A 14,221-nucleotide genomic window follows, 5' to 3' on the forward strand; every position below is an offset into this window, starting at 1 on the left:
ACAGCCCAAGCCAAATGGTGTGTGCTGAGCATGTCCTGGGAATACTCACCCAGCTGAGCCCTGTAGAAATGTTTAAACATTTTGTTTTCTGATTCAGTTCTGGAATGAGTGTGAACTGAGCTGCTCTTATCAAAGGTGGGGGGATTCTTCACCAGGCCATGGACACAATTACAGCTCCCTGATTAACATCAAATAAAAAAGTGTGGCATTTCTTGACGTAATTGACAAATAAAGTGCAGTTTTCAAAGTAACCATTTTAGATTGAGGTGTTTATATTCTACCTAGATCTTAATTCTGACATCCAAGTGCATTACAATTTTGAAGTGACAGAATTCAGACAGTACAAAGTTAAAAACTGTGAAAGACATAAAACATTTTTGGATCCTACATTTCTGGATCATCAAATTCTGCATTATGCAATGCAGGGTAGAGTATTTGGTTTTATTTATTTAGATAATTATTTTATGTAAAGTGAGCTTATATATCTAGAAAATTCCCAATTTTTATTTTGAAAGACTGCATTTTGTCTGTTTTTTTCATATTGATTTTTATTAGAAACAACATAAATTGCTTTCTTTTCAAGACCTCCTCAAACACAGCAAGTCATACTTTAACATTATGGTTCCAATACAAAATAATGAAATTCCAATGTAAGAAAACTATACAAAAGTATAGCTAACAGGGAATTAATTCTTATTTTACTTCAATTTACTGGACTTTCAAAGTTGTGGGTTTCTATACCAAATCATACCTGTCAGTGAGAGCATATGACCTTCCATCAGTCTCCTACCTGCTACATAGCAATGATAAGAAACACACCCCCACCTTTCTCTCAGTTCTGCCAGCACATCCTGCATTTTGTTTCCAGACTTCTTTTTCATTCTGATGTCTAGAGGACTGCTGAATATAAGGTAAAAAAAAATGAACATGAGGCCATATAAGCAAATTTACAACATAAATTTAGATAAAATGTTCCCCTAAGGGCTACCAGGAAATCAGGCTGCATGTCAGAGGAGGAAGGAGAGGGAGTGGTGGGATCATGCTCATGAGCAGTAATGAATACAACAGATACAAACCTCCTCCTCCTCAACCAAAGCAGTCAAGGCAAGTGACTGGGCTTATACAAACATTAAAAAGCTAAAAGAATACAGACTCCAATTTTTTTAATCACATTTTTGGTAGGCAGGAAGTAAATTCCTTGTTGTAGGTGTTCTGGTCTTCTGAAATTCAGTTCTGTCAGGCCTCCACTGGCCTAACTGCTGTACAGTACATTCTCTCAGCTTTCCACAGTAAACTCAATTGATAGTGGTGCTCTCTGAAATACTCCAGTGCATCCCTGACAGTTTCACCAGGAAGTGTTTCCCAGAGTGTTCTAGACAGTGTTTTACCTCTCTTAAAAGCACCACCGCTCTTCAGCAGCACCACTTTACCCCAGGCAGCAGGAAATGCAAATTCCCTGTCTAAAACTGCTGCCTTCTCGGAGTCCATTTTATCTCCAAGTCAAAAATAAAGAACTTAAACAGATCACAAGCACTATCAATCATCTGTCTTTCCTGTGCCAGGACAAACAGTATATACTTTCATCCAGAGTGTCCTATTATCTGTAAATATTAACTCTGCCAAGTTTTAAGAAATATAAATGGGATTTTTTTCTAGGAGGCTGAAAGTATAATGTTATTGTAGTTCTAGTTCTCAGTTATTGGGTTATTTCACACAAAAATTGTCCAGTTGCTTTTAGGTGTCTTGTCATTTCATCAGATGTCACATTTTTTTGCTTTATGGACATGAAATTCCTATAAGTGTGCACAGGATTTGAAGGAAAATTAAAAAAAAAAGAATATGCTGTATTGGAATTTAACTTATTTAATAAGCATTGTAATGTTAGCATACACCAAATATTATTGATTACCAAATTTAATCTGTAGTTTTGCAATTTAGTCTTCAAATACTACAAAAAATCAACAAAATTTCTTAGCACTGAAGCTAGATACCAAAGCAACATTTAATTAAACATTTCAGAAAACATACCAGATACGCTTCTTTTTGATAGTTGGATATGAACCCCCTCATGTTTCATAAATACAGCACTGCAAACATATTTAAAATATTTATTTTGGTGATATTCATCAAGATTATTAAATTCGTTTGTATTGATCAGCCTTTGCACTTCCTTGTTTAAACAATAAGCCTGGTTCAAACATTACATCTACAACATACTCTTGAGGAGGAAGCAGAAGCCCTTTGGGAGTGTATTCAACCAATTTAACTTCATTCCAACATCTGTTATACTTGCCACGAACTAAACTACAGCCAATGCCGATTCTGTCTGCTATCACCTAAAAAAGAAAGAAAAAGTAGTTAATGCAGTTAATTCATGTAGTTTCTGTGATATACAGCAAGGCCCAGTGATGCTTAAAAAACAAAACCAACACCTGGAAGGCCTAGAGCTTACTTGAAACATACTTTATAAATTTTTTAAGTGTTCCAAACTTCAAACCTTTATTGTTGGTTTGGTGTAGAAAATGTAAGCTTTTAAATGTTATTTCTCACATTTCCAATGCACAGCATGAAAAACATTCATTTTAACTCTTTTCAAACACTGATATTGTTATCAGCCAGTCCTTCAGATCTCAAATGAAGTGCAACACCCACAGTACCCAGCAATGCTTTTTGCCCAACTGGAAGACTTACTTCCAGATAACATTTTAAAGTATATTCAAGCAATGAGGCGTAGGCACGCTGCACACATATAGCTAGCATGAAATATGAAGTGTAAAAAGGTAACATTTTTATCAGTGTAAGTTTAGGACTGTTGCTTCATTCCAAAGCACACTCCTTGCTTTTCAGCCCTGGAAATGTAGGAAGCAATGAAATGTGAGGCAAGTGTCTGCAAGATGAAACACCTGCCCTTCCTCTGGGCTGCACTATCACAGACAGACCTATAATGGTTTCCAGCTACCAAACTGCTTTTTCAACACACATCTGCTGTGAAGGAATGAAACCCTGGAAGATTTTTAACTTGTTACAAATGGACAGATACCCATTGCTTAGAGTGCTGTGGCTTTAAGAGAGATGACCTGTCCCTACAAAAGTTTCTTAGGACAGTGGAGCATAATTAATTCACACCCTCAGAATGTCATAAAATAAATTGGAAACTTTATCTCCCTATGGATATCATAAATTTAGCGTTGTACACTTTCCCCTGTGTACTCTTTCCTAGGTTCTTCCTTCTTAATGTGTTTGATTCTCTGTTTCTTTCCATTCAAGAAAGAGAAAAATCCAGGCAAGGAAAAATGATGGGACAGATAACCAGGCTGCACCAGTACATCTTCATACAAAGAAAGAAGAAATAAAACTTCCCAGTTTCTTCTAAGAAACTAGAACATAGAAGCTGTTATATACTATCACAGAATACTGGATAGATACCAAATAAAAAATTGCCTCAACAAGTTTACATTTGCAGCATGGAAAAAGAAGCAAGCTGCATAATTCAATATTTTGCAGTTTACAGAAAATGTAAAATGTTTTGACTCTAAATCAAATACTTTGGCTTTTTGCCATTTATCAAGTATTCTGCTGATATCACTTAAGACAATTTAATGACAACAAGAATGTTTACAGAAAGAAGCGATGCTGGCTTTCATTCACTGGGAAATCAACTTTGCTGTCGAAAAATTATGAAACTGTATACAAAAGATTTTACATGAATATAAATAATGTATCAAAATGGTGCAAATATTCTTTAGTTTAGATTATCCATTTAACAACAATATGTTATGTTGCAAAATAAATGATAGTGTACCTTGAAAAGTAAAGCCCTGTGATAGAATGTCCCTCTTTTGATTTTCCCAATAGGCACGATGTTGCTTTTCAGGTCAAATTCTATTTCACTCATGTCAAGTTCCCAGCAGAAATTATGTAGTTCCTCTTTTTCAACAGGGCCACCCATCCTCTCTGCAACAAACCTGTTTCAAATGCATACTGAGATCAATTACATCTATAATTCCTCTTGTATTTATTGCAAAAATGTAGCACAATAAAATGTATACAAGCAAGAAGTCAATGATCTTTAAGACTGTAATACTTTTTCTACTTTTGCTTAATTATTTTTTTAAATTCAGTAACTGGTATTTTAAATATGCTTACTGATTAAAACAGATAACCATAACTCAGATCATTCATATTTTGTCACCTAAACCAAAGTGCAAAAGCAGAGATTCTGGAGAGCTGTAGCATAGGCACAAAGTCATCAGAAAAAGTCATCAATAACAGTGTAATTACTGAAGAAGTAATTACAGAAGCTGATGGTTGTGTTTACAGGTAACAGATTAGGTGAGTTACATATTACGGTCTCCAGACCTATCACTTGTTTGAAATAGTAATAAAGGCATGAGAATATATATGACAAAAATAAAGCCATAGGTAATGATCCCAACATAGAAAAGCAGCTGTATTCATTGAAGGTACTTATCTTCTACATGTGCTTTCTTACATTGAAGCCAATATTTTGGGAGTGAGCAGTATTTATCCATTTAAACAAATGGCTCAGAAACAGAAACAGATCAGAACTCACTGTCAGTGCAAGCTCTGCCAAAACCACATCTTTTGGGGGACTGTGCACACACGGGACCAAGCCCTGGTTTTTAAGTCTCCCCATACACACACACCTTCATCTCCCCTGTGCAGGTCACTGTATGTAAAGACCTTTGTTCTCTTCAGTGTCTCAGCCAAAGGCACAGGGGTTATTGAGGTCTCTCACTCTGGACAAGATGTTGCAGAGCTGACATAAAAATCACAAGCCGTTGCTTCCAACAGAGAGCTAAAACTTGCATCCCCTCCTCTGCAGAAGCAGTAAATGTGTTCCTCTGCCCAGCACGAGCAAGGCAACCTCCAAGGCCTTGCTTTTCAAAATTTAGAGTTGAGGAAGCATTTGTTGCAATAGCATGGGCACAGGGAACTATCACCAAGCGTGTCAGACAGGGTATCTTGAAGCTGGGAATTACTGGGTGAAGTTGAGAGAGTGTGGGGCAGCACAGCAGCCCCTTGTGCTGTGTGTGCCCATGGGCAGCCCTCATTAAAGAGAGCAATGCTGCCCAGCCAGCGTGCTCACCACCACACAAAGGTGGGCTGTGTTTGTTCCAGAGGACACATCCAGCATTTCTCATGTCCCTCATCTAGCCTGACCTCATCCCCAGAGAGCACAGGAGGAACTCCAGCCAGGCTGTCAGGCTGCTGAGGGATGCTACAGCTGCCTTCTCCCCCACTCCCTATTCAACACATGCTATTCAGGCAGGTGCCTGAAATGGAACACAGACAGAAAAATCCCCACAGAAAACATTCTAGTTAAATTTCCCGTGATTGTTTCACTGGGTTGTGTGTCTGCAAGTATTTCACTGGTGTGTTAGAAGAGCAGATTTATAAGAGAATTTTATGGATTCCACCTTGAGGAAGGCAGCATGATTTATACACGGATAGTTAAGGATGAATTTCTGTCCTGTCAAATTCTGCAATCAATGGAAAATTCATTCCTCATATCACGTTAGACGACTTCATTAAAAATGAGAGTTAGTAAAAGTAACAAATTTTGTGAAAGTAAGTGGGATCTGATGCCAAACTCTCCAGATTCAGGAGGCAGCCTGGAAACTGCTAAGACCTAAAGGTTAAACTATGGAGAAGATGAAAACAGATGCACTGCTTGGAGGTGACAGTGATTGGTGCCCAGGCTGAGCAGTCAGTGCAACCAATGAATCACACATTGATACCAACAGTCTGTACATGCACTATTACAATATTCTGGCAATATTAAATCGTCAGGATGTTAATTACAAGAGCACTTAAAAGCTATGTTAGAAAACTTGTATTATGCTTTTGGCTCAATAGAAAACAAAATACAACAGAGTTGCAGTCCCAAGGGGTTCCAAAACCAAGTAGGCAGGAAAGATGGTAGGAGAACAGACATGATACATGTCACTTGCAACCATCTTGACTATTAGGTCCGGGTTCTAACCATGTTTTTAGGCTTTGCAAAACCTGGAACTCCGGGGCTCCTTGATTATGTAGATGCTATATGCAGCTGATATGTTCACTGGAAAGAATCAGTACAGATGTAAAAATGTGAAAAATAACCTGAAATTGTCTATGAGAATATTTTTTAAAATGAGCAATCGATACTCTTCTGTTGCAAGTGATACTTTATTTTAAAATGTATTAAATTAATTACAACAAAATTAGAAACAAGAAGCTTAAAATCTAAACATGTCAACATTCTGGGCCAAAGCAGATTTGGATTCCACTTAAGCATGGGAAAATAACTATTTTGAAAAAGTTGACTTTGGATAAGAAAACAGTTATTTTACTAATTCGGCTTATGGAAATACGATTTGGTACTCACTGTGCAAGAGCCACAACCTGTTCCCGGGTAGAAGTTATTGGTAGAATTGTTTTGGAAGCATCATTAATGTAATCCATTAAAACGTAGTCAGGTGGTGGCACCCAATGGGAATTTTCTAGCTTTATTTCCTCCAGGATTGTCGGTGCAACTTGAATAACTTTTGGTTTTTCCTCCTCTTTTTTCCCTCTCCCTTTTCTTACATAGAAAAAAAAAATATGATACACTTATCTAGAATACTGTATTCTCTAAAGTTCAAATTCAAACACGTAAGTTCTCCAACAGGACATTTAGACATATTGACTAGGGAGAGGCGGAAGGTAGGAGACATCTTCTATCTTGATAACAAATATCCAAAATCTACAAAGCTGTAGAGAACACTTGTGGAACATGCCTACAGGAGGTGGTTAGGAATAAATGCCACTAGCTCTGTATTAACATTGTTGTCAATTCTCATTTTATTTTTAGCTAATGGCTCTGATATGCCTTTCCCATGTATGGATCATATAGAGGAGGAGACACTTACTTACCTACTATATACATATAGGGCATATTTTTAGTTTTGGTTTGGTTTTGTATGGATATGAACTAAAAACCACAAACTCCAATGATTTTTTACTTGATAAAAATCTGGTATTCAAATAAAGGAAAAAATGGTATCAAAAGCACAGCTGAAATCTTGATAGGACTTCCCAAAAGACAGCCTCTGTAATTGCAAGTTCAGGTACTTCAAGCATTATGCAAACTACAGCATAGCTTGTCAGAGAAAGATTTTACAACAATTCTGTGCCTTTGCTGACTCTTTTTCAATGCACATGCTTCATATTTTCCTAATGCTCAGGATCGGAAAAATTCCTATGATCCTAAACAGGCATCTTAAGCACCCAGCAGAAGTATAAATGAAATTACTGTTCTGCTTAAATTAAATACTGTGCATTTCACAAGTTATGCAGCAACTATAAAATCATTATCTTACAAAAGGTATTATTAAGGTCCATACAATCAGACAGTTTAGGATCTTTTATTTGTGGGAACACATGAAATGAGTGTTTTGTAAGCATTGTGTCTTTTTTCAGTGTAGATCCTGAAAATTTTTACTGTGAAATACAACAAAACTTCTTTATTTCATTTTACAGTTCTGGCTCATTTTTTAAAATCTATAATGCTGCTGGTGATCTTGGAAGGAAAAAGAAGAAAAAGAAATAAAGGACCATTAGAGTACATGGCTCCAAGACACACTATCATTATTGCATGCTCTTCAAATTATTCTTAAAATTTATACTATGAATAGCACTCTTAAGATGGAAGGCATTGAACAAAGCAAAAGGGCATACATCATTATCAGTAGTCGAATTCAAGCAATTTGTCTTCAGAATACTTTGCAAACTTTTCTTTAACCTATGGAGATTTACCATATTCACAAAGAGCCCTTTAAATAGGTGTCACAAAGGACATTATTTTATTAGGGTAACCAATTAAGATTTAATCTTAAAATTATAGAAAATTCACCACTCTCTTAAATAAACTGTTCTGGTTATTAATTACACTTACACTTGGAAAAAAGCAGACAAACAGTTTTCTTTATCTAATTTGACTCTATCGAATTATAGCCAGAGAACCTTATAATGCTAGATTAAATAGCTATCTACTTATCAATTTATCCATTTATACATTATGGTTAAAAATACTGTATTTTAAAAATCTTGAATTATTCCCAACTGTCTGGTGTCCAGTTTAGGAGGTTTTCAAGAGAACAACATTTACAAATGCTGCAATTCTTGTTTCTCTGCCATTTTCCCTTTCCCCTCCTTCGTCCCTTCTATCCTTCCAGTACTTTCTTTTCTCTGTGAGAAGTGCACCATTAAATTACTGTGCTGTAGGAGAATTTGTTTCCTATTCCTATCTATTCAAATTACTCTAGAATCACACTTATTCTCCTCCTTTCCAATTTTCAGGAACAAAACACCTGAGAGAGATGAGTTTGAACAGTGATTTGTTTGGGTTTTATGCTGCTGCTTATTTCTCTCCGGTATGACTATGTTGTGTTCCTTGGAGGAATAGCTGATTTAAGGTTGTCTTCCACACTTGTCTCTCTCTTACTCCTCAACTCTTCAGTTCATCATATCTGTCTAATCCTTATCTCATAAGGAACTGTGGAGCTGCAGTCTTACAGCTCAGTGCTACAAAATAACCAGTAACCTCTACAGGAGACTTCTACTGCCCTTTCTTCTTGCCCTCTTTTTTAATCCCCATTTTCTTGCCAGTGGGAATTGTGACATCAGAAAAAAAAATCACTCTCATTTCTCAGAGCTGTCTTCCTACTTGTGAGACTACTTGCTGTGAAAGCAGAGGAATATTGCAAAGGAGAGCTCATGGCACTTAATAGTCTCCAAGCTGTTTCTGATTCTTTACAACTTTAGTACAAGAGTCCAACAGGTCACCAGAGCATCAGCCGGAGGAAGAAGGCAGCCAATACAATGTTTTACCATCAAAAGCAGCCATGACACCTATGTTCTTTCCCATTTTGCATAGCTTAAATGCCCTGGTTCTCTTTTGAACAGAAGCAAGTGGGCATTGGGAAGTATTTCCTTAAATGCAGTATTGAAATATAGGAGGGAATAAATAAACATTTATTAGTCTACATTAAATACAATCTTTTAGCCCAGTCAATGTGTATATCAGATATGAAACTGCCTGATTAAAAATGTTGCTGTCAATGAAAATATATGTCAAACTATCAACTAAGCACTTCCTCACATCTAATTCAAACATTTCCAGCAGACAATTACAATTGCCCTTTCTCTTGGCTTTCAACTATGGTTTATATAAAGTAGTATCACTTTTTCAAAACAATGGTTTTAAACAGTGTTCAGTAGTACTTTGCAAAATAATGATGAACAGAAAATATGATCAAAGGAAAAAATATGCAGGAAAAAGTCTAAGCATGTTTGAGACTTGGAGTCAGCTACTGACCTTCAAGTAACTCCCATATATCTCAGAAATTAATAATAATAATGATGTATGAATTATGGATTCAAAATGAATGACAATGGGGTTATAAATCATAAAACTTGATCATGACATTCAAAAGCAATTATTTCTTACTTGAAGAAAGGAGTCCTTGTACCCCTGCAAGGTTTACTATGGGAAATTGAGTCGGGTATTTATTTTTTCCTAAAGAAAATTTTTTGCTTTTCAAAGGAGGTATGGTTGCAAACAGAGCAGTCATTTACACTGTAAGTGATACAAATTGCATTAGAAAGCAACTATCCAAGTGTATCCTCATCACACACTGTAATAAACAAATATATTATCTTGTCAGAACAGGTGTCCCAGCTCCTGAGACTATATGAAATGGCCTATGACTCTAAAGCATCTTCCAAGGTGAAGGAACTCCCCACTGGAGCAGAGAAAAAATAAGTGGGGCTCAGTATCTCCCCTTGCCTCTGCTCCCTTTGACTAAACTGGCAGAGACACAGTGGGTCATGAGCAGGGCACGTGGGGCAGCAGGAGGACCTGGGAGGGGGCAGAAGCTGGGACAGGCCTCCAAAGGCACTCAAGCTGCTGTATCTACTCTGGTGCATCCTGAAACAGGAACCTTCCACAACACAATTCATATCCATTTCAATCCATTTCAGGTATCTACTATAAAATTATTTAAACTGAATTTCAGAAGTGCTTGCAGTCCAAATAACTAGTCAAACGGGAATGTCTGCCTCGTAAGTCAATAACTTTTGGATGGACTAGTCTGACAATCTGGGTCCTGATTTAAGTCAAAACCTCAAACCTTCACAGTCAGTAGCTATTATCTGTCAGTAATTTGCATCTCTCTCATTGCATGTCTGTTCCAAACAAATTTATATAATTCAAACATATTCAAATATAACTCAAAGTATAATACTTTTAGCCTTTTTCTTTAGTGCTGCTTTTGCTGAGTGAACACCATTGTCCAGGTAACCTCAGATTTTCCTCTATTGGAGATACCACTGAGTTATTGAGATCAAAAGCAGGTTTCAGTTTTGTCTTGATTTTCTTACTGCACATTTCATTTCTCAAGTGCAGATGCAATCACACACAGAAATATACAAGCAGTGTCAGAAATCAGCCACTATCTCTGTCAATAAAACACCTGTGCAGACAGTAGGGTATCAGTTCATGAATGAGCTCCACAATAAAAATTGGAAACACAGTACATCAGCTCCTACAACAGACACACCATTTCTCCTTTTTCTCCAACCCTGCAGCACTCAGCATTTCCACCACTGACTGGAACTCACAGCCTTTAGCCATTACCAAGGCTCCCTTTACCATAAAGAATGGAAAATTAGGAAGTTAGGCCTGGGACCCACAGAAACCGGCATGATAAATAGTCACCACACTAAGTTAGCTAACAGAAAAGCCAAGGACAGTTGTAGTTTGTATCACATTCCTATCAAAGACTAGAGGCCATTCCACTGATGGCAAGGAGGCTCCATTGGGACTGCTTTTGGATTCCCCTGGAATCAGGCATGCACACCTGCCTTCTGCAGAAGGCACTGTTGTGGTCACAACTATGCAGCTGTTTTACAGGAAGGACAGCTGGGAGACCATGGCTCAGTTTCCTTCCACAGGAACAAACTACAGATCAAGTATTTTATATTAGAGAAGGACTAAAAGCCTGGTCTTGGTGAGAGTAAGGAGAGTTAAGTACCTGAATAGCTCAAGTAAAACTGTTCCCTTGTTTGTTCACTGCACCTCATCGTTAGTGATCAGCTACAACAAGCCACAAAGAGACTGCTAAACCCTAAATATCTTGTGGTCAGCTCTCTGCAGGTGTGAGGGACAGACTCAAATCCTCTTTCTGTAAAAGAAGGAAATTAATTTTCCACTACAAGAGCAGTGGTTCTGATCTACTTGGTATGAAGAGACAGACTGCAGCACTGTACCTGGTGTATTGTATGGATCAGGACAAGTGCTGCAAGAGTGAAGCATTTTTAGGCTACTTGCCTAAAAGTAGGACATTTTTAGGCTACTTGCCTAAAAATCAGGACAGCTCTGAGCACACCCTTCTCAGCTTTTAGTCATCTGTCAACTGCACTGGAAGAGATTTGATCTAGAAATAAGGAGGCCTGTAGGCAGTGTAGGAACATTTCATGGGTTTAGGTTCTAAACTGAGAAGGAACTTCTACTGTAATTTCTCTGTGTCTTGGTTGTAAGTTGTAAAATAACAGCATTTCACTGCTTCCAAGGGGTAATGAAGAAAAAAAAAAAGAGCAAATAAGCGTGAGCTGTTCAAATACAGCATGGGAAGAGAGGAAGAATAATCACTAAGATAGACAAAGGAATATTACTGCAAATAGGAGATGAAAGAATGAAAGAAAGACTCCCAAAATATATTTAACATTGTGTTTAGGTATTTGTACTCCATTCAGAAACTATCTGTCACTATTTTCTCAGACTTCTATTTCTAGTGTTACAGCAATAACACAACATTGACAACTAGCAAATCTGAGAGCCATACCTTGGTTTTTCTTTGCTGCTTCTTCCTGAAACAGATGGTGATACTTCAGGTACTTCTACAACACTGAAACAGAAGAAGATATTTTTGCATTTGTTTGCAAAGTTAATATTTGCATGTGAAGCTATGAAAATGGAGCTTGGACTTTAAAGGACAATAAATATATTCATAGGTGGTATGTAAGTGAAAGAAATAACATAACTACTAATAAACCAGACATTAATTCAGGGATCAAAAATGAAGTATGGAATCACAGAATGACAGAATATGCTGAGTTGGAAGGGACCCATCAAGATCATCATATCCAACTCCTGGCTCTACACAGAACCATCCCCAGGAGTCATGCCATGTACCTGAGAGCATTGTCCAAATTCTTCTTGAACTTTGTAAGGCTTGGTGCTGTGACCAGTTCCCTGGGCAGCTGTTCCAGTTCTCAACCACCTTCTGGGGGAAGAACCTTTTCCTAATATCCAACCTAAACCTCCCCTGACACAACCTCAGGCCATTCCCTTGGGTCCTGTCACTGGTCACCACAGAGAAGAGATCAGCGCCTGACCCTCCTCTTCCCCTCAGGAGGAAGTTGTAGATTGCCATGAGGTCTCCCCTCAGTCTCCTCCAATCTGAACAGACCTCAGCCACTTCTCACATGGCTTGCCCTCAAGGCACTGCCTGTTGCCATTTAATATATTTGAAAAAACTCTTTTTCTTGTCCCCCCCAGTTCTGGCTGGCTTCAACTCCAGACAAACTTTGGCCACATGAATTTTCTCCCAACAGTGGCCAGCAGAGGCTCTGTGTTTTTCCCATGTCACCTGACCTTGCTTCCATTGGGCATACACCTTTCTTTTTTTCCTTATTTTTAAGAGAAGAATCCTGTTCAACCAAGATGGCCTTCTGCCTTGTATGACTGACTTCTGACATTTGGGAATTGCCTGCTCCTGCGCCCTTAGGAAGTGATGTTTAAAAAGTGACCAGCACTGATGGACTGCAGCATCTGCAAAAGCTTTTTCCCAAGGGATCTTACTCACTAATTCCCTGAGCAGTCTGAGGTCTGATCTCCTCAGGTTCTGAGTCGAGGTTTTTGTGTTTTTCCTCCTGTTAACAGAGATTTTAAACTTGATCTCTTCCTGGCCACTGTGGCCAAAATGGCTTCCAATCTCCACTTGTCCACAAGATCCACTCTGTTGACAATCAGGAGATCAAGGAGAACATCTTTCCAAGCCTATTTCATAAAGCTGTCATTCAGGTTTTTAGGAATCTTCTGGCCTGGGTTGTACCAGCTGTGTGATGTTCCCAGTTAATTTCTGGCAAGTTGAAGTCTCCCATAAGGACAAGGGCAGTTGACTTGGAAGAGTCTCTTAGTTCCTCAAAGAATAATTCATCATCGTCCTGTCCAGGAGGTCTGCAGTGGACTCTCATGATGGCATCTGCATTATTTGTTTGTCCCTTGATTCTTACCCAGAGGTTCTCAGCTGTGCCATTGGCAGCTGTGAGCTCCACACATTCTGCCCCTTCTATTCCATAGAGTGCCACCCCTGCAGCTCTCCTGCCCTGCCTGTCCCTCCTGAGGAGCCTGGAACCATCCAACAGGGCACTCCAGGCACAGGACCCATCCCACCAGGTTTCACTTCTGCCAGAGATGTCAAATCTCTGGGACTGGGCCAAAGCCTGGATTCCCTTGTTTGTCCCTCTTGCTGGGTGCTTTAGTGTGGACACATTTCAGGTGTGGTGCATTGTAGCCAACACCTCCTGAGGCAGACTGACGGATCCTGTTGGTGCTCCTTTCCCCATGTACTGACACCCCATCCCATCATTCATCACTGAACCAGCCTGGCTTTATCCCTTGCCCCCTTCCAGGCTGGTTTAAAGCTCTGCCAATGAGCCCCACCAGTTCCTGTGCTAGAATTCTTTTTTACTTCTGAGAATGCCCAATGATGAACACAAAAATAACTGGGGAGTAAGGCTGCTGTCAATGTGCAAAAGCAGGAAGTTGTCTCAAAGTCAAAGAATGAAGACCTGATAGTTAGAGACAGCCTGAGGGATCAACAAAGAGCATGGAAGTCTAATTTGTCACAGATATTCCCAGACATCTTTATGGTGTCATATACAAGCTTAAAAGGGAAGCTAATGATACTGTAACCCAAATATGTGATGTGTTGGCAGAGAAGAAGTTTTTGGACTTGCAAAATGTTGGTAGAGTGATCTTTGATCTGTGAGACTGTTTACAGGAAATGGCTCCCAGTTAAACAAGCCCAATACCAATTTCCTGCATTCAAATCTGAAAAGATTTGTTAGGCTGGCTTCAACTTAAACAGAGAAGAAATGGACATAGGTTCTT

General features: G+C 38.6%; 1 protein-coding gene across 2 annotated transcripts in view; it reads right to left on the bottom strand.

The window, feature by feature from the left end:
- Nucleotides 1-1,599: 1,599 nt before the first annotated feature.
- Nucleotides 1,600-14,221, bottom strand: part of ARMC3 (armadillo repeat containing 3) — a 61,969-nt gene continuing 49,347 nt past the window's right edge. Inside the window, exons 16-19 of one of the 2 annotated variants that reach the window (XM_054273593.1) lie at nt 11,889-11,951; nt 6,392-6,586; nt 3,803-3,965; nt 1,600-2,336 (exon numbers count right to left, since the gene is read on the bottom strand). In XM_054273593.1, coding sequence (XP_054129568.1) covers nt 2,136-2,336; nt 3,803-3,965; nt 6,392-6,586; nt 11,889-11,951 — 622 coding nt within the window. In that variant the 3' untranslated portion in view covers nt 1,600-2,135. The remainder of the gene's footprint in view (nt 2,337-3,802; nt 3,966-6,391; nt 6,587-11,888; nt 11,952-14,221) is intronic. The other variant, XM_054273594.1, reaches the window with a different exon arrangement.

This window comes from Melozone crissalis, unplaced genomic scaffold, assembly GCF_028551555.1.
Source record: "Melozone crissalis strain CALT ecotype California unplaced genomic scaffold, PUWL_Pcris_2 ptg000016l_1, whole genome shotgun sequence".
Classification (NCBI taxonomy): Eukaryota; Metazoa; Chordata; class Aves; order Passeriformes; family Passerellidae; genus Melozone; species Melozone crissalis.